At 43.4% G+C, this 18,696-nt stretch overlaps 1 protein-coding gene across 1 annotated transcript in view; it reads right to left on the bottom strand.

Annotated features, from left to right (window-relative positions):
• LOC135517015 (probable flavin-containing monoamine oxidase A) overlaps positions 1–18,696 on the bottom strand; it is a 52,662-nt gene that overhangs the window by 7,942 nt on the left and 26,024 nt on the right. Inside the window, 4 exon segments of the mRNA XM_064941052.1 lie at positions 2,080–2,212; positions 3,834–4,018; positions 9,922–10,022; positions 12,406–12,492. Of these exon segments, the coding sequence (XP_064797124.1) occupies positions 2,080–2,212; positions 3,834–4,018; positions 9,922–10,022; positions 12,406–12,492 (506 nt within the window).

Below are 18,696 nucleotides of genomic sequence, written 5' to 3' on the forward strand. Positions count from 1 at the left end.
TCAGCCACCAATTGTGCAAGTTCTCCCACTTAAAAAGATGAGAGAGGCCTGTAATTTTCATCATAGGTACACATCAAGTATGACAGACAAAATGAGAGAGAAAAATCCAGAAAATCACATTGTAGGATTTTTTATGAATTTATTTGCAAATTATGGTGGAAAATAAGTATTTGGTCAACAACAAAAGTTTATCTCAATACTTTGTTATATACCCTTTGTTGGCAATGACAGAGGTCAAACGTTTTCTGTAAGTCTTCACAAGGTTTTCACACACTGTTGCCGGTATTTTGGCCCATTCCTCCATGCAGATCTCCTCCAGAGCAGTGATGTTTTGGGGCTGTTGCTGGGCAACACAGACTTTCAACTCCCTCCAAAGATTTTCTATGGGGTTGAGATCTGGAGACTGGCTAGGCCACTCCAGGACCTTGAAATGCTTCTTACGAAGCCACTCCTTCGTTGCCCGGGCGGTGTGTTTGAGATCATTGTCATGCTGAAAGACCCAGCCACGTTTCATCTTCAATGCCCTTGCTGATGGAAGGAGGTTTTCACTCAAAATCTCACGATACATGGCCCCATTCATTCTTTCCTTTACATGGATCAGTTGTCCTGGCCCCTTTGCAGAAAAACACCCCCAAAGCATGATGTTTCCACCCCCATGCTTCACAGTAGGTAGGGTGTTCTTTGGATGCCACTCAGCATTCTTTGTCCTCCAAACACGACGAGTTGAGTTTTTACCAAAAAGTTATATTTTGGTTTCATCTGACCATATGACATTCTCCCAATCTTCTTCTGGATCATCCAAATGCTCTCCAGCAAACTTCAGACGGGCCTGGACATGTACTGGCTTAAACAGGGGGACACATCTGGCACTGCAGGATTTGAGTCCCTGGCGGCGTAGTGTGTTACTGATGGTAGGCTTTGTTACTTTGGTCCCAGCTCTCTGCAGGTCATTCACTAGGTCCTCCCGTGTGGTTCTGGGATTTTTGCTCACCGTTCTTGTGATCATTTTGACCCCACGGGGTGAGATCTTGCGTGGAGCCCCAGATCGAGGTAGATTATCAGTGGTCTTGTATGTCTTCCATTTCCTAATAATTGCTCCCACAGTTGATTTCTTCAAACCAAGCTGCTTACCTATTGCAGATTCAGTCTTCCCAGCCTGGTGCAGGTCTACAATTTTGTTTCTGGTGTCCTTTGACAGCTCTTTGGTCTTGGCCATAGTGGAGTTTGGAGTGTGACTGTTTGAGGTTGTGGACAGGTGTCTCTTATACTGATAACAAGTTCGAACAGGTGCCATTAATACAGGTAACGAGTGGAGGACAGAGGAGCCACTTAAAGAAGAAGTTACAGGTCTGTGAGAGTCAGAAATCTTGCTTGTTTGTAGGTGACCAAATACTTATTTTCCACCATAATTTGCAAATAAATTCATTAAAAATCCTACAATGTGATTTTCTGTATTTTGTTTCTCATTTTGTCTGTCATAGTTGAAGTGTACCTATGATGACAATTACAGGCCTCTCTCATCTTTTTGTGGGAGAACTTGCACAATTGGTGGCTGACTAAATACTTTTTTGCCCCACTGTATATGTGTTTTATTTTCATACACTTTTTTACATTTTAGAATTTTTCTTCTACTTTGACATTGGAGTATTTTGTGTCGATCGTTGACAAAAAAATACAATTAAATCCATTTTAATCCAACTTTGTAACACAACAAAATGTGGAAAAAGTCAAGGCTGTGAATTCTTTCTGACGGTACTGTATGACTTAATACGACTGAAGGGAATGTTCACATATAAAACCCTTTACATATAATTGAATTTACTTACAGTACAATGCAGTCCAAAGTAAACGTTTTTTTTTCTGTATAGTTTCACCCCCACCCACCACCACATTACACTGTACAAGCATTACATTTCTTAAAATGAAAAATGTCCACCAGGCAAACAGTGTTAACCATTCTGTATGTCACAGATAATTCAATCGTATTTAACATCTTTAGATATCTGTGAGCGGAGGCATTTCCCTGTCAAGTGGATGTTTTTCCAACACAACAGCATATTTTATTACCACAAAGCAAACCTTCGTAGCACTACCTGCCGAGCCTGTCCAATCCAGTCTCGGCAGAGCTGTGGCTGAGCCAATAGTACAGCAGTGGCCATGATGAGTGTGGTGAGGATCAGAGCCCTGCGGAGATGGGATGTGGAAGGTACAGTGCCTTGCGAAAGTATTCGGCCCCCTTGAACTTTGCGACCTTTTGCCACATTTCAAGCTTCAAACATAAAGATATAAAACTGTATTTTTTTGTGAAGAATCAACAACAAGTGGGACACAATCATGAAGTGGAACGACATTTATTGGATATTTCAAACTTTTTTAACAAATCAAAAACTGAAAAATTGGGCGTGCAAAATTATTCAGCCCCCTTAAGTTAATACTTTGTAGCGCCACCTTTTTCTGCGATTACAGCTGTAAGTCGCTTGGGGTATGTCTCTATCAGTTTTGCACATCGAGAGACTGAAATCTTTTCCCATTCCTCCTTGCAAAACAGCTCGAGCTCAGTGAGGTTGTATGGAGAGCATTTGTGAACAGCAGTTTTCAGTTCTTTCCACAGATTCTCGATTGGATTCAGGTCTGGACTTTGACTTGGCCATTCTAACAACTGCATATGTTTATTTTTGAACCATTCCATTGTAGATTTTGCTTTATGTTTTGGATCATTGTCTTGTTGGAAGACAAATCTCCGTCCCAGTCTCAGGTCTTTTGTAGACTCCATCAGGTTCTCTTCCAGAATGGTCCTGTATTTGGCTCCATCCATCTTCCCATCAATTTTAACCATCTTCCCTGTCCCTGCTGAAGAAAAGCAGGCCCAAACCATGATGCTGCCACCACCATGTTTGACAGTGGGTATGGTGTGTTCAGGGTTATGAGCTGTGTTGCTTTTACGCCAAACATAACGTTTTGCATTGTTGCCAAAAAGTTCAATTTTGGTTTCATCTGACCAGAGCACCTTCTTCCACATGTTTGGTGTGTCTCCCAGGTGGCTTGTGGCAAACTTTAAACAACACTTTTTATGAATATCTTTAAGAAATGGCTTTCTTCTTTGCCACTCTTCCATAAAGGCCAGATTTGTGCAATGTACGACTGATTGTTGTCCGATGGACAGAGTCTCCCACCTCAGCTGTAGATCTCTGCAGTTCATCCAGAGTGATCATGGGCCTCTTGGCTGCATCTCTGATCAGTCTTCTCCTTGTATGAGCTGAAAGTTTAGAGGGACGGCCAGGTCTTGGTAGATTTGCAGTGGTCTGATACTCCTTCCATTTCAATATTATCGCTTGCACAGTGCTCCTTGGGATGTTTAAAGCTTGGGAAATCTTTTTGTATCCAAATCCGGCTTTAAACTTCTTCACAACAGTATCTCGGACCTGCCTGGTGTGTTCTTCATGATGCTCTCATCGCTTTTAACGGACCTCTGAGACTATCACAGTGCAGGTGCATTTATACGGAGACTTGATTACACACAGGTGGATTGTATTTACCATCATTAGTCATTTAGGTCAACATTGGATCATTCAGAGATCCTCACTGAACTTCTGGAGAGAGTTTGCTGCACTGAAAGTAAAGGGGCTGAATAATTTTGCACAATTTTCAGTTTTTGATTTGTTAAAAAAGTTTGAAATATCCAATAAATGTCATTCCACTTTATGATTGTGTCCCACTTGTTGTTGATTCTTCACAAAAAAATACAGTTTTATATCTTTATGTTTGAAGCCTGCAATGTGGCAAAAGGTCGCAAAGTTCAAGGGGGCCGAATACTTTCGCAAGGCACTGTATGTGTTGGCATGGTCCAGACTCATGGTTCTGGTTCTGGGCAGCCTGCACAGCCTCCTGCTCCTCCTGGGTCAGGGTGAAAGGGCACAGCCTGGCTCGGACTTCTAGGGCTGCCCTCTGACCTGACTGAATTGCCCCATCCATATAGCCACACCACTGGGTGGCCGTCTCCGTGCCGGCCCAGTGGATCCTGGGAAGGAGACTTCATTTTATTTGTTTATTGACTTTTGCAGGATCAGCATTCTTCCTGGGTTCCACAAAAAAAACACAAAACTTGACAAGTAACAAAACACTGATAGAAGGACAGTCACATACAAATTTAAAATACAACAATATACGAACAATACAACAGAAAAATGTAACAACAATACAAACACTACAACCCCCCCAAAATAATGTGTGTGTTAGTGTGTGTTTATGTGTGTGTCCCCTCACAGTCCCTGCTGTTCCATGACATTTTTTTATTTTTTTATTTGACCTGTTTTTCTCCCCAATTTCGTGGTATCCAACTGTTTAGTAGCCACTATCTTGTCTCATCGCTACAACTCCCGTACAGGCTCGGGAGAGACAAAGGTTGAAAGTCATGCGTCCTCCGATACACAACCCAACCAAGCTGCGCTGCTTCTTAACACAGCGCCATCCAACCCGGAAGCCAGCCGCACCAATGTGTCGGAGGAAACACCGGGCACCTGGCAACCTTGGTTAGCGCGCACTGCACCCGGCCCGCCACAGGAGTCGCTGGTGCGCGATGATACAAGGATTTCCCTAACGGCCAAACCCTCAGTAACCCGGACGACTGTGCGTCGCCCCACGGACCCCCCGGTCGCGGCCGGTTACGACAGAGCATGGGCGTGAACCCAGAGTCTCTGGTGGCGCAGTGGTTAAGGGCGCTGTACTGCAGTGCCAGCTGCGCCACCAGAGACTCTGGGTTCGCGCCCAGGCTCTGTCGTAACCGGCCACGACCGGGGAGCCCGTGGGGCGACGCACATCGGCCTAGCGTCAGCCTAGCATCTGTTTAATTTTTGTTGTTGTTGCATGAGAAATTGGAGCTGGAAGGGAGTTCCATGCGATCACGGCTCTATATAATACTGTGCGTTGCCGTGAATCTTGGACTTGGGGAATGTGAAGAGACCCCTGGTGGCATGTCTTGGGCGTACAGTATGTATGTGTGTCTGAGATTAATGTTATTTGATTATGCAGACAATCTGGAATTTTCATCACAGTAATATTTCTCATAAAAACTAGAAGAGAAGCAGTAAATCTCTCGTCAACCCTCAACCAGGAAACACTGGCATGTTGTTGACCTTAGTTCTGTATGCGCAGTTAAAGCCATGTTGCTCTCTTTTGAGCCAGATTCAGCTTTTCTTGGTATTTATTTGCTGCACCAGACCATATTACTGGACAGTAGTCAAGATGGGACAAGACCAGAGCCTGAAAAACTAGTATAGTTGATTTTTGTGTCACAAATATATATATATTGTTTATAACAGAAATACCCCTCCCCATCTTCACAACAACATTGTCAATATGAGTTGAACATGATGATTGACCACCAAATGTTATACCTAAGAGTTTAACGTCCTCAAATTTCTCATACCCTTTATGCACAACTCCAGTTAAGGCTGAGGTCTTAGCGAATGTCTTGAACCAAATACACTACATTAGCAAAAGTATGTGGACACCTGCTCGTCAAACATCTCATTCCAAAATCATAGGCATTAATATGGAGTTGGGTCCCCCTTTGCTGCTATAACAGAATCCACTATTCTGGGAAGACTTTCCGCTAGATGTTGGAACATTGCTGTGGGAACTTGCTTCCTTTCAGCCACAAGAGCTTTAGGGAGGTCGGCACTGATGTTGGCCAATTAGGCCTGGCTCGCAGTCGGCATTCCAATTCCTCCCAAAGGTGTTTGATGGGGTTAAGGTCAGGGCTCTGTGCAGGCAAGTGAAGTTCTGCCACACCGATCTCGACAAACCATTTCTGTATGGAACTCACTTTGTGCACGAGGGCATTGTCATGCTGAAACAGCATAGGCCTTCCCCAATCTGCTGCCACAAAGTTGGAGGCACAGAATGGCTAAGAATGTCATTGTATGCTGTAGCATTAAGATCTCTCTTCACTGGAACTAAGGGGCTGAGCCCGAACCATGAAAAACAGCCCCAGACCATTATGCCTCATCCACCAAACTTTACAGTTGGCACTATGCATTGGGGCAGGTAGCATTCTCCTGGCATTCACCAAACCCAGATTCGTCCGTCGGACTGCCTGATGGTGAAGCGTGATTCATCACTCCAGAGTCGAATGGTGGCGAGCTTTATACCACTCCAGCAGATGCTTGGCATTGAGCATGGTGATCTTAGGCTTGTGTGCAGCTGTTCGGCCATGGAAACCCATTTCATGAAGCTCCCGACTACCAGTTATCGTGCTGATGCTGCTTCCAGAGGCAGTTTGGAACTCGGTAGTGAATGTTGCAACAGAGGACAGACTAATTTTTACGCACAACGCGCTTCAGCAACTTGCCGGAACCCGTTCTGTGAGCTTGTGTGGCCTAAAACTTCGCAGCTGAGCCATTGTTGCTCCTAGACGTTTCCACTTCACAATAACAGCACTTACAGTTGACAGGGACAGCTCTAACAGGGCAGAAATTTGACACACTGACTTGTTGGAAAGGTAGCATCCTTTGACGGTGCCACATTAAAATTCACTGATCTCCTCAGTAAGGCTATTCTACTGCCAATGTTTGTCTATGGAGATTGCATGACTGTGTGCTCAATTGCGTACACCAGCCAGCAACAAGTTTGGCTGAATTTGCCAAATCCACTAATTTGAAGGGGTGTCCACATACATTTGTATATATATAGTGTAGCTACAATGCTTTTAGTTATCGATGTATTTACGACCAGTTTATTATTAATCCCCCATTCTGATAGACTGTAATTCATTATTTAGAATTTCAGTGAGCACACTGGCTTTGGATGTAGAGTATGGAATCATCTGCATTCACAGTTATCACTCCCTGCCAGCTGTCTTCACACTGAAATGTTTACCATGCTTATTTCTTTGCTTGTCAATGCTAAATAGGAACAGATTTCAACGATGAGAGTGCAATCCTGAAACAAGCGGGGGTGATTATCTGTGACATCAGAGTGAAAGTTAATGAGAAATGACACCTGCACTTAGAATATGCTTCAAACAGGACAACGTGTTATTTACTTCTGATTGAGATGATTTGCTAATAGAGAGCCTGTAGCAGAAAGCCTGTTGTAGAACAATCTGATCTAAAATGTGATTAGATACTATTACATGACTCTGAAGAGAAAAAAAAATGACTCTCAACATCTATGAATAAAAACACTATCCAGATGTTCCAGCATGTTCTAGCAGATACATGTTTACTCTGCATGCATTATGGATGTGCAGGCTTACTTATGCCTGAACACCTGGGTCACTTTAACCACACCACCAACTGAATGGGTCTCTCTCTCTTCATATATAAATATATATATATATATATCACAGATCACTTTACATGTGAGCGGAGGATGTTTGTGTGTTGGGCTGTTGATCCTCAGCAGACACAGAGTTATAATGAAGGGTAGAACAAGAGTTTGTCCAGCACAATAACAAACAGTGATCATCCTCTGGTTAGGGCTTCCATTCATTGGGGAGCTCTTTAAAGTCATTACAGTTTCTTACATTATTTAAAAATCTTCTTACATAATTTAACATTTCCTCTAATTATTTATCCAGGTAAGTTGACTGAGCACCCATTCTTATTTACAGCAATCAGATCAGAGTAAAGAATTCCTCCTACTGGAACTCCAACAGCTTCTGGTCTCCCATCTAGGGACTGACCAGGCACAACCCTGCTTAGCTTCAGAAGCAAGCCAGCAGAAGGATGCAGGGTGGTATGCTGCTGGTGATCCTGGTGATCTTAAAGCACCTCGTGGGTCTGGATGAGAGATATGGGAGGTTGTGTTCTATATGGGTATTGCTACTTGCATATAGTGCATTCGGAAAGTATTCAGACCCCTTGACTTTTTCACATTATGATATGTTACAGCCTTATTCTAAAATTGATTAAAAATGTTAAATCCGAATCAATCTACACACAATACCCCATAATGACAAAGTGAAAACAGGTTTTTAGAAATGTTTGCAAATGTATTAAAAATAAAAAGAATAAACAGAAATAAGTATTCAGACCCTTTGCTTTTTTGACTCAAAGCTCAGGTCCATCCTGTTTCCAATGAGATGTTTCTACAACATGATTGGAGTCCACCTATGGTAAATTGAATTGATTGGACATGATTTGGAAAGGAACACACCTGTTAATATAAGGTCCCAGAGTTGACAGTGCATGTCAGAGCAAAAACCAAGCCGAGCCCTGAGACAGTATTGTGTCGAGGCACAGATCTGGGGAAGGGTACCAAAAACTGGCTGCAGCATTGATGGTCCCCAAGAACACAGTGGCCTCCATCATTCTTAAATGGAAAAAGTTTGGAACCATCAAGACTCTTTCACCCGGCAAAACTGAGCAGTCGGGGGAGAAGGGCCTTGGGTCAAGCTTGTAGCGTCATACCCAAGAAGAATCAATGCCGTAATTGCTGCCAAAGGCGCTTCAACAAAGTACTAAGTAACGGGTCATTATACTTATGTAAATGTGATTTTACAGTTTGACTGTAACGGCGTTCTTCGTTTGTCGAAAGAAAGTCGGACCGAAATGCAGCGTGTTGGTTACTCATGTTTTTAATGGAACAAATGACGATACACAAAATAACTTATAAATACAAAAAAAAAACAAACGGAACGTGAAAAACCTATACAGCCTGTCTGGTGAACACTAACACAGAGACAGGAACAATCACCCACGAAATAAAAAGTGAAACCCTGGCTACCTAAATACGGTTCCCATTCAGAGACAACGAGAATCACCTGACTCTGATTGAGAACCGCCTCAGGCAGCCAAGCCTATACAACACCCCTACTCAGCCGCAATCCCAAATACTACAAAACCCCACTATGAAATACAACAACATAAACCCATGTCACACCCTGGCCTGACCAACTAATTAACGAAAACACAAAATACTAAGACCAAGGCGTGATTCCAAGGCATTTCTAAAAACATGTTTTTGCTTTGTCATTATTGGTTTTGTGTGTATATTGATGAGGGGAAAATAAGGATAAGGCTGTAGAGTAACAAACTGTGGACAAAGTCAAGAGTCTGAAAACTTTTTGAATGGACTTTATGTAAATTGTATACCGTAGTATTTAGTATAGTTAAAAAAGTGTTTTTGCGGACTGTAGTGTTTTTTTTGCAGATAATACTGTAGTATTTAGTGTTGTATACTACAACATTCTATAATAAGTACTACACACGATCGAGGGATATTACAGTGTGTAGTATAATATTCTACAGTATACTACAGTTTACTATAGAATTCTAAAGTAAATACTGTACTATTCTAGAGTAAACGGTAGTCTTTTTTCATGTGTGCTCTTTCTCTCTACATCTATCTTTCCCTCTCTCTCCATCCCTCTTTCACTATCTCCCTAACTCTTTCCCCCTCTCTTCCTCTCTTTCTGTCCTTTTCTCTCTCCATCTCTCTTGTCCATGGATGAGCATCCGTTCAGCTGTGTGCGTCTCCTAACAAGCCATTGCAAATTCATTATGTGACCGTCTTCCCAAGAAAGCGATGTCCCCTCCGACCCCACATCCATTTTCCTTGGCCCTCGGTGAATGTCTCATAGTGAAGAAGTAATCACTCATATTGTTCTCCTTTATGTTAATTCAGGTCGTTGCTCAGGGGTTAGTGGTGCTGGTTCGGGTTTGTTATGGGGCCATACGGTGGTTACAGAGGCTGATTGTGTGTGTGTGTGTGTGTGTGAGTGTGTTATAGTGGAAGGAAAGAGCATAGACAAGATGTGGGTGGTGAAAGAGCGGGGTACAATAGCGGTCATTTGTAAATATAGACAGGGTAGATATGCCAGTGGCGTTACTTGCAGGCAGGATGGTGCCGATGAAGAGGAGGGATGGAGGGGACGAGAGGGGAGGTTTAGAACAGTAGCAGCTTAGCAGGGTTTATTACCTGCCACAGGGCGTGTGGAGGCTGGGGTGGTAATATGTCAGCAGCCCCGGTGCCATGACATTAACTGGACAACCCCCGCTGTACTCCTCCAAGGCCCAGTCCTGACAACACAGAGCAGAGCACATCTGGAACAGACAGTCCTGCAACACAACGACCAGCGGAGCACATCTGGAACACACAGTCCTGCAACACAACGACCAGCGGAGCACATCTGGAACACACAGTCCTGCAACATAACACACAGCAGAGCACATCTGGAACGCGCAGTCCTGCAACACAACAACCAGCGGAGCACATCTGGAACGCGCAGTCCTGCAACACAACGACCAGCGGAGCACATCTGGAACACACAGTCTTGCAACACAACACACAGCAGAGCACATCTAGAACACACATCTAGAACATACAGTACAGTCCTAGATACAACAACACATCTCTATTTACCACAACAACACACAAACACAGGCTTCTCTGTTCACTACATACAACACAACAGTTTTTATGTTAATGTGTTTAATGTGCTCGCATGTTGAAATTAATAAATGACTGAAAAGCAGAGATAAGGTAACGAGGTTTGTGGTTTTTCTCTGTAAAATTACACTGCTTTTTCTCTGTAAAATGGTCTCAACGCACCACACCTCTTCCAGGTTACCCAGGTATGTCATATTCCCCAGTACTTCATTTGTAAATCGGGAGTTCCCAGAACCCATAGTGAGATGGGGGTTATCTGGAGCAAACAGCCTACTATCTATGGGTGTGAAACAGACAGCTGATTAATTCAAAGCAATTTCGACGTCACTGCAGAACACCTGCCCTGGTAGGCTATACTCTATAGCATGCCCACGTACTCCAGTAAAGCTATGGTGCTTACACAAGTCAGAATTTCTTATAAGCCACCTTTTCAAGACATTAATGTACAGCAACATACATCAGAACACCTGCCATATGCATATGCACACATACTCAGCTGTAGGGCTTACAAGACTTGAAACAAATATCACAATATCTGAATAGAACTTCAAATAAAATAAATCAATGTAGACGACAGCAGAACACACTGTATGAGAATATATAGGCCTCCTGCCTGTGTGACAATATCCATATTAATTTCACAGTACAGAATAAGTTTGTAAAGGAAAAAGATGTTCCTACCTTAGTTTTTAAAACCTCCCACAATGACTCTCCCCATGTCAAGTCCATTTAACTCCTAACAGTCGATTTCCCCCATTAGCGGGCCTGTCGCTGTACAGCCCAGCTTTGAATTTTGCATGAGTGGAGGCGCCGGTGGTGATTAGTTTTATTTGTCTTTCCCACATTTCAAATTCAGTAGTGAGATGACTAGCCGAGCTACGTGACATGATTACGTAGGGACCTCTTCATTAGCTGACCATCACTACCAAGACAAGACCTGTGCCAGTATCAGTTACTTACCCCACCGGCCCTCTCCATTAACTCTATGTCTACAAATAAGAGAGCAGGTCTGGAATCAGTGTAGCAGGATAGGATGATTACACAGAAGGATTCCCACACTTTTACATGGTGGTCTTTCTGGGGGTGCGGGAGAAATAACAAGGAGGCAACTTGATTTCATTCGGATCGCTTCATGCTGCTCAATATCTACAGTGCAAACAGTGAAATAATGAATAAATCATGCTGCGAGAGATACTGGATCCGGGGCAAATAGGCGACGGAATGAACTCAAATGAAGTCAAATCTGAGAGGTGCCGGATCCTGCTTAAATGAAGCACTAATAGTCCCCCTGTGTTGTGTGTGAATCCATCTGTCCACTCACTTCCTCTCTCAGTCTTCACTGTATCTCCTACTTGTTGATATCCATCTCTCTATATTGTTTCTCCTTCCAGAGTCTCGTAACTAGTCAAGCAGGGAAAATCATCACCCCCCATGCCCTCCCTAGCCCTGGATTCCTCAGAGGCTATTCTTCCTCGCCACTCAAAGCTTAAGCGCATGAAAAGCCGCCCAGGGAGCAGAATGCTAACATATTGTAACAGACAACATCTGTCAGGCCAATGTGCTCGTTTGTCAATCTTGGTAGTGTGTTGTGTCACGGCGACAAGCGATCTGTGTGTTTTCTACTTCCCTACAAGACTGACTAGTCCCAGGGAAGCAATTGACCCTTGCACTTCATGCTGCTCAAATGTTCTTGCTGGAGAGATATTATGAGAAAAACCAGTGTGCAGTTGTTGAGGCAGTTACTAGCCAGGGACCATGATAGCAGATGGAACAGTGGGTTTAGTGGAGAGGCTCCAGTCTACTTACTGCTCATCCAACACAGTCCCAAGGTTTCCCAGTGTCTTTAAACCAAAGCTATTTCTAACTATATAAAGAATATCATACTAGGCATATTATTAAATACAAAGAGGTTTAGGGGGTTATGCAGCCACTAAGACCCAACGTTCAAGTATGACTGTCCTATTCAGGCTTGACATTCTATGACATTTATATCTCGGCCAATTAGACACTTACTTTCTCCTCATAGTGGATGTAGCTAGCAGCCTCCTCTCCCAGGTATTTCACCAGGCTGAGAATGACAGCATCCCTCCTCTCGCTCAGCTGAACAGGAGGAGAAATGAGAGTCTTAATCCTGAAGCTTTGAATTCACATTCTCTCATCATGCACAGAAATATGCTTGGCCTGTTCAAATATGAATGCAGTTCCAAGAAGCCCCTTCAAGCTGAGGTCCGCTGGTGGACTATCGATGTGAATGCCTCATGTCTCTGGTTGAGTTATAGTAGGAGAGACGGGGTGTGGAGACCAGAGGGCCAGACGTTGCCAGATTATAGTGTTCCTCTAAAACTCCATTTCATGACATACGGTATAACGTATCATTATATAGGTTTAAACTGAGGGTTACTTCAGACAGTTAACATGTCTCCTCTGCTTCTTAACCTTGATTCGTGTTTTTTTTATGACTATACACTTTAGGAGCAACAGGTCATGAATAGGTCAGTGTCCATAATGAATTAACTAGCCTTCCACTACAGAAAGAATGTTCACTATCTAAGAAATTAAAGATCAAGGCTCAAGTCCAACATTTCCATGCTGAAATCTTAGCGACTTCAACGCATGCCTCAGAGCTCCAGTATCAAACGTAACATCAGCCATGATCTGTTTCACCTGTTTACGTGCTGCTGTGCGTTTTATTGCAAACCTTACTTTGCTACCTGCCAACTTCACGGTTTTTACTTTTTAATTACCGTTTATATTTTTCGTTTGAGTTTTTCCCTCACTCAACTTTTTTCATTCAACTTTTTCACTCCGGATGCTTTATCTGAGTGTGGTTTGTCAGGACCTCCACCAGCCGAAGCTAAGTAGTAACATTAACACGATGCCTTCTAATTGCAGTCACTGAACTCATAATATACAGGAGAACGATTGCCTTACGACGAGGATAGCTGTGCTGCAAGCCCAGCTTCAGACGCAATCGTTAGGCAAGGTTAATTTAAGTGTAGGAAAGGATGAAACAGCGTCTGTGCCACCAGTAAGTAAAGATAGTAGTATAAATCCCCTAGCACAGTCCCCGCAGCTTGCCAATTTTCTCATGGCTTCTGGAAGGAAATGCTGTAGGAAAGCTCCACCAGTGTCGCTTATTCAGCCAACAGAAACTTTCAACCGGTTCTCCCCATTAAGCAGCGAGTCGGAGTCAGTGGCCGAGCCTTCTCTGGTGTCTACTACTCCCATTACGGGGTCTGAGACGCCGAAGCTTCCCACCATTAGCTCTGACAAATTGAAAACCCGAGTCATTGGCAACTCCATTGCCCGCAGTATTAGACTTAAAACGAATCATCCGGTGATCATACACTGTTTACCAGGGGTAGGGCTACCGACGTAAAGGCTAAACTGAAGATGGTGCTGGCTAAAGCTAAAACTGGCGAGTGTAGAGAGTATAGGGGTATTGTTATCGACGTCGGCACCAACAATGTTAGGATGAAACAGTCAGAGGTCACCAAGCGCAACATAGCTTCAGCTAGAAAGATGTGTCGGCATCGGGTAATTGTCTCTCGATCCTTCCCAGTTAGGGGGAGTGATGAGCTCAACAGCAAAGTCTCACAACTCAATCACTGGTTGAAAACTGTTTTCTGCCCCTCCCAAAAGATAGAATTTGTAGATAATTGGCCCTCTTTCTAGGACTCACCCACAAACAGGACCAAGCCTGGCCTGTTGAGGAGTGACATACTCCATCCTAGCTGGAGGGGTGCACTCATCTTATCTATGAACATAGACAGGGCTCTAACTCCCCTAGCTCAACAATGAGATAGGGTGCAGGCCAGGCAGCAGGCTGTTAGCCAGCCTGCCAGCTTAGTGAAGTCTGCCACTAGCACAGTCAGTGCAGTCAGCTCAGCTATTCCCATTGAGACCGTGTCTGTGCCTCGACCTAGGTTGGGCAAAACTAAACATGGCGGTGTTCACCTTAGCAATCTCACTGGAATAAAGACCTCCTTGTTTCCTGACATTATTGAAAGAGATTGTGATACCTCACATCTCAAAATAGGGCTACTTAATGTTAGATCAGTTATAGTTAATTAACGAATCACTGATCATAATCTTGATGTGATTGGCCTCACCTCCTGGTTACACTAGTGACCATATCCCACGTGCATGCTGCAAAGGCAGAGGTGTTGCTAACATTTACAATAGCAAATGTCAAATTACCAACAAACAAAAAATGTTTTCGTCTTTTGAGCTTCTAGTCATGAAATCTATACAACCTACTCAATCACTTTTCATAGCTGTTTACTGTTTACAGGCCTCCTGGGCCATATACAGCGTTCCTCACTGAGTTCCCTGAATTCCTATCGGACCTTGTAGTCATGGAAGATAATATTCACATTTTTGGTGACTTTAATATTCACATGGAAAAGTTCACAGACCCACTCCAAAAGGCTTTCAGAGCCATCATCGACTCAGTGGGTTTTGTCCAACATGACCTACTCACTGCCACAGTCATACTCTGGACCTGGTTTTGTCCAGTGGAATAAATGTTGTGGATCTTAATGTTCTTCCTCATAATCCAGGACTATCAAACCCACATTTATTATGTTTGCAATCGCAACAAATAATCTGCTCAGACCCCAACGATCATCAAAAGTCGTGCAATAAATTCTAGGACAACCCAAAGATTCCTAGATGCCCTTACAGACTCCCTCCACCTACCAACGGACATCAGAGTACAAAAATCGGTTAACCACCTAACTGAGGAACTCAATTTAACCTTGCGCAATGCCCTAGATGCTGTCGCAACCCTAAAAACTAAAACCATTTCTCATAAGAAACTAGCTCCCTGGTATACAGAAAATACCCGAGCTCTGAAGCAAGCTTCCAGAAAATTGGAAAGGAAATGGCGCTACCCCAAACTGGAAGTCTTCCAACTAGCTTGGAAAGACAGTACCATGCAGTATTGAAGAGCCCTCACTGCTGCTCGATCATCCTATTTTTACAACTTAATTGAGGATCATAAGAACAATCCAAAATGTATTTTTGATACTGTCGCAAAGATAACTAAAAAGCAGCATTCCCTAAGAGAGGATGGCTTTTACTTCAGCAGTGATAAATTCATGAACTTCTTTGAGGAAAAATCATGATCATTAGAAAGCAAATTACGGACTCCTCTTTAAATCTGTGTATTCCTCCAAAGCTCAGTTGCCCTGAGTCTGCACAACTCTGCCAGGACCTAGGATCAAGGGAGATACTCAAGTTTTTTAGTACTATATCTCTTGACACATTGATGAAAATCATCATGGCCTCTAAACCTTCAATCTACATACTGGACCCTATTCCAACTAAACTACTGAAAGAGCTGCTTCCTGTGCTTGGCCCTCCTATGTTGAACATAATAAACGTCTCTCTATCCACCGGATGTGTACCAAACTCACTAAAAGTGGCGGTAATAAAGCCTCTCTTGAAAAAGCCAAACCTTGACCCAGAAAATATAAAAATACCATCGATCACCACATTCTTTTGGCGGGATTGGAAACCCAAATTGGTCTACACGGACAAGTTCTGGCCTGGTTTAGATCTTATCTGTCGGAAAGATATCTGTTTGTCTCTGTGGATGGTTTGTCCTCTGACAAATCAACTGTACATTTCAGTGTTCCTCAAGGCTCTGTTTTAGAACCACTATTGTTTTCACTATATATTTTACCTCTTGGGGATGTCATTCGGAAACATAATGTTATCTTTCACTGCTATGCAGACGACACACAGCTGTACATTTCGATGAAACATGGTGAAGCCCCGAAATTGCCGTGCCTGGAAGCCTGTGATTCAGACATAAGGAAGTGGATGGTGGCAAATATTCTACTTTTAAACTCAGACAAAAGATATGCTTGTTCAAGGTCCCAAGATACAAAGAAATCTTCTGTTGAATCTAACAATCAATCTTGATGGTTGTACAGTCGTCTCAAATAAAACTGTGAAGGACCTCGGCGTTACTCTGGACCCTGATCTCTCTTTTGACAAACATATCAAGAATGTTTCAAGGACAGCTTTTTTCCATATACGTAACATTGCAAAAATCTGAAAAATTCTGTCCAAAAATGATGCAGAAAAAGTAATCCATGCTTTTGTCACTTCTAGGTTTTTCTTTTTCCTATAGAGCTCCGTTTTTATGGAATGGTCTGCCTATCGATGTGAGAGACGCAGACTCGGCCTCAACCTTTAAGTATTTATTGAAGACACATCTCTTCAGTGGGCCATATGTTTGAGTGTAGTCTGGCCCAGGAGTGTGAAGGTGAATGGAAAGGCACTGGAACAACGAACCGGCCTTGCTGTCTCTGCCTAGCAGGTTCCCCTCTCTCCACTGGGATTCTCTGACTCTGACTCATTCTCTGACCCCTATTACAGGGGCTGAGTTACTGGCTTACTGGTGCTCTTCCATGCTGTCCCTAGGATGGGTGCGTCACTTGAGTGGGTTGAGTCACTGACGTGATCTTCCTGTCCGGGTTGGTGCCCCATCCTTGTTTTATGCCGTGGCGGATATCTTTGTGGGCCATACTCGGCCTTGTCTCAGGATGGTAAGTTGGTGGTTGAAGATATTCCTCTAGTGGTGTGGGGGCTGTGTTTTGGAAAAGTGGGTGGGGTTATATGCTGCCTGTTTGGCCCTGTCCGGGTGTATCGTCGGATGGGGCCACAGTGTCCCCCGACCCCTCCTGTCTCAGCCTCCAGTAGTTATGCTGTAGTAGTTTATGTGTCGGGGGCTAGGGTCATTCTGTTTAATTTGGAGTATTTCTCCTGTCTTATCCGGTGTCCTGTGTGAATTTAAGTATGCTCTCTCTAATTCTCTCTAATTCTCTCTAATTCTCTCTAATTCTCTCTCTCTCTCTCTCTCTCTCTCTCTCTCTCTCTCTCTCTCTCTCTCTCTCTCTCTCTCTCTCTGAGGAGGAGGAGCTGAGCCCTAGGACCATGCCTCAGGGCTACCTGGCCTTGTGACTCCTTGCTGCCCACAGTCAACCTGGCCGTGCTGCTGCTTCAGTTTCAACTGTTCTGCCTGCGGCTATGGAACTCTGACCTGTTCACCGGACGTGCTACCTGTCCCAGACCTGCTGTTTTCAACTCTCTAGAGATATCAGAAGCGGTAGAGATACTCTGAATGATCAGCTATGAAAAGCCAACTGACATTTATTCCTGAGGTGCTGACCATTTGCACCCTCTACAACCACTGTGATTTTTATTATTTGACCATGCTGGTCTTCTATGAACATTTGAACATCTTGGCCATGTTCTGTTATAATCTCCACCCGGCATAGCCAGAAGAGGACTGGCCACCCCCATAGCCTGGTTCCTCTCTAGGTTTCTTCCTAGGTTCTGGCCTTTCTAGGGAGGTTTTCTACCCACCATGCTTCTGCATTGCTTGTTGTTTGGGGTTTTAGGCCGGGTTTCTGTACAGCACTTTGGGTTTCTGTACAGCACTTTGGGTTTCTGTACAGCACTTTGCGTATCTGTACAGCAATTTGTGACATCACCTGACGTAAGAAGGGCTTTACAAATAAATGTTAAGATTTTAAGTTGAGAAAACATGATTAATCACATGGGAACCTATTTTTTCTTGGACTGATTCTATTTGATTTGTAGAATCCCACTGATATGCAGTTTCGTTTATTCTTCTGCTTATCATCACAGATGGATTGGCGTGCAATCTGTTTTGTATTTTCTCTTTTCATAATACGTCTTTGAAAGAATACCAATTTGAGTGTTTTGTGTGCTCTTTGTTTTAGGGCTCAAGGATGACACAACAAGAAATAGATTGAGCCTTGCCATTTGATAGTTCACTTGAGAGCAGAGATGCAGCCAGGTGTACCACTTCAAATATCAGGGCTGAAAATAGGTAGCAGCTTGTATTTAGCCCAAAAGTTGAAGTGAACACTTCAACACTACTGACATTTTTTAAATGGATATGGAGCCACTCATGTTGGCCCATATACTGTAAAAGGGTGACAACACCATTTACCACACTCTGCCAGTAAGCACCCTTCCCAATACTCTTCAGCCAAATGATACCCATTTACACCTTCTCTATTTCCCCACGTTCTTCCTCTCTTTCCCTCTCCACATGTCTCTCACCTGCTGCCATATGAAGCTGATAACACAGGACCGTGTGAAAGGGATCACTTTATCTGTCCATTTGCTTTTTCTATCACAAACAGTGTGAAAATATCTCACACACATTTACCAGTGGAGTGGAACTGTTTTTTTCTCTCTCATTCTCGATCATCTATCTGGTATGTATTTGGTGACAGATAGTCTACAGTAAGGTGATGT

Source organism: Oncorhynchus masou, chromosome 28 (assembly GCF_036934945.1).
Source record: "Oncorhynchus masou masou isolate Uvic2021 chromosome 28, UVic_Omas_1.1, whole genome shotgun sequence".
Taxonomy (NCBI): domain Eukaryota; kingdom Metazoa; phylum Chordata; class Actinopteri; order Salmoniformes; family Salmonidae; genus Oncorhynchus; species Oncorhynchus masou.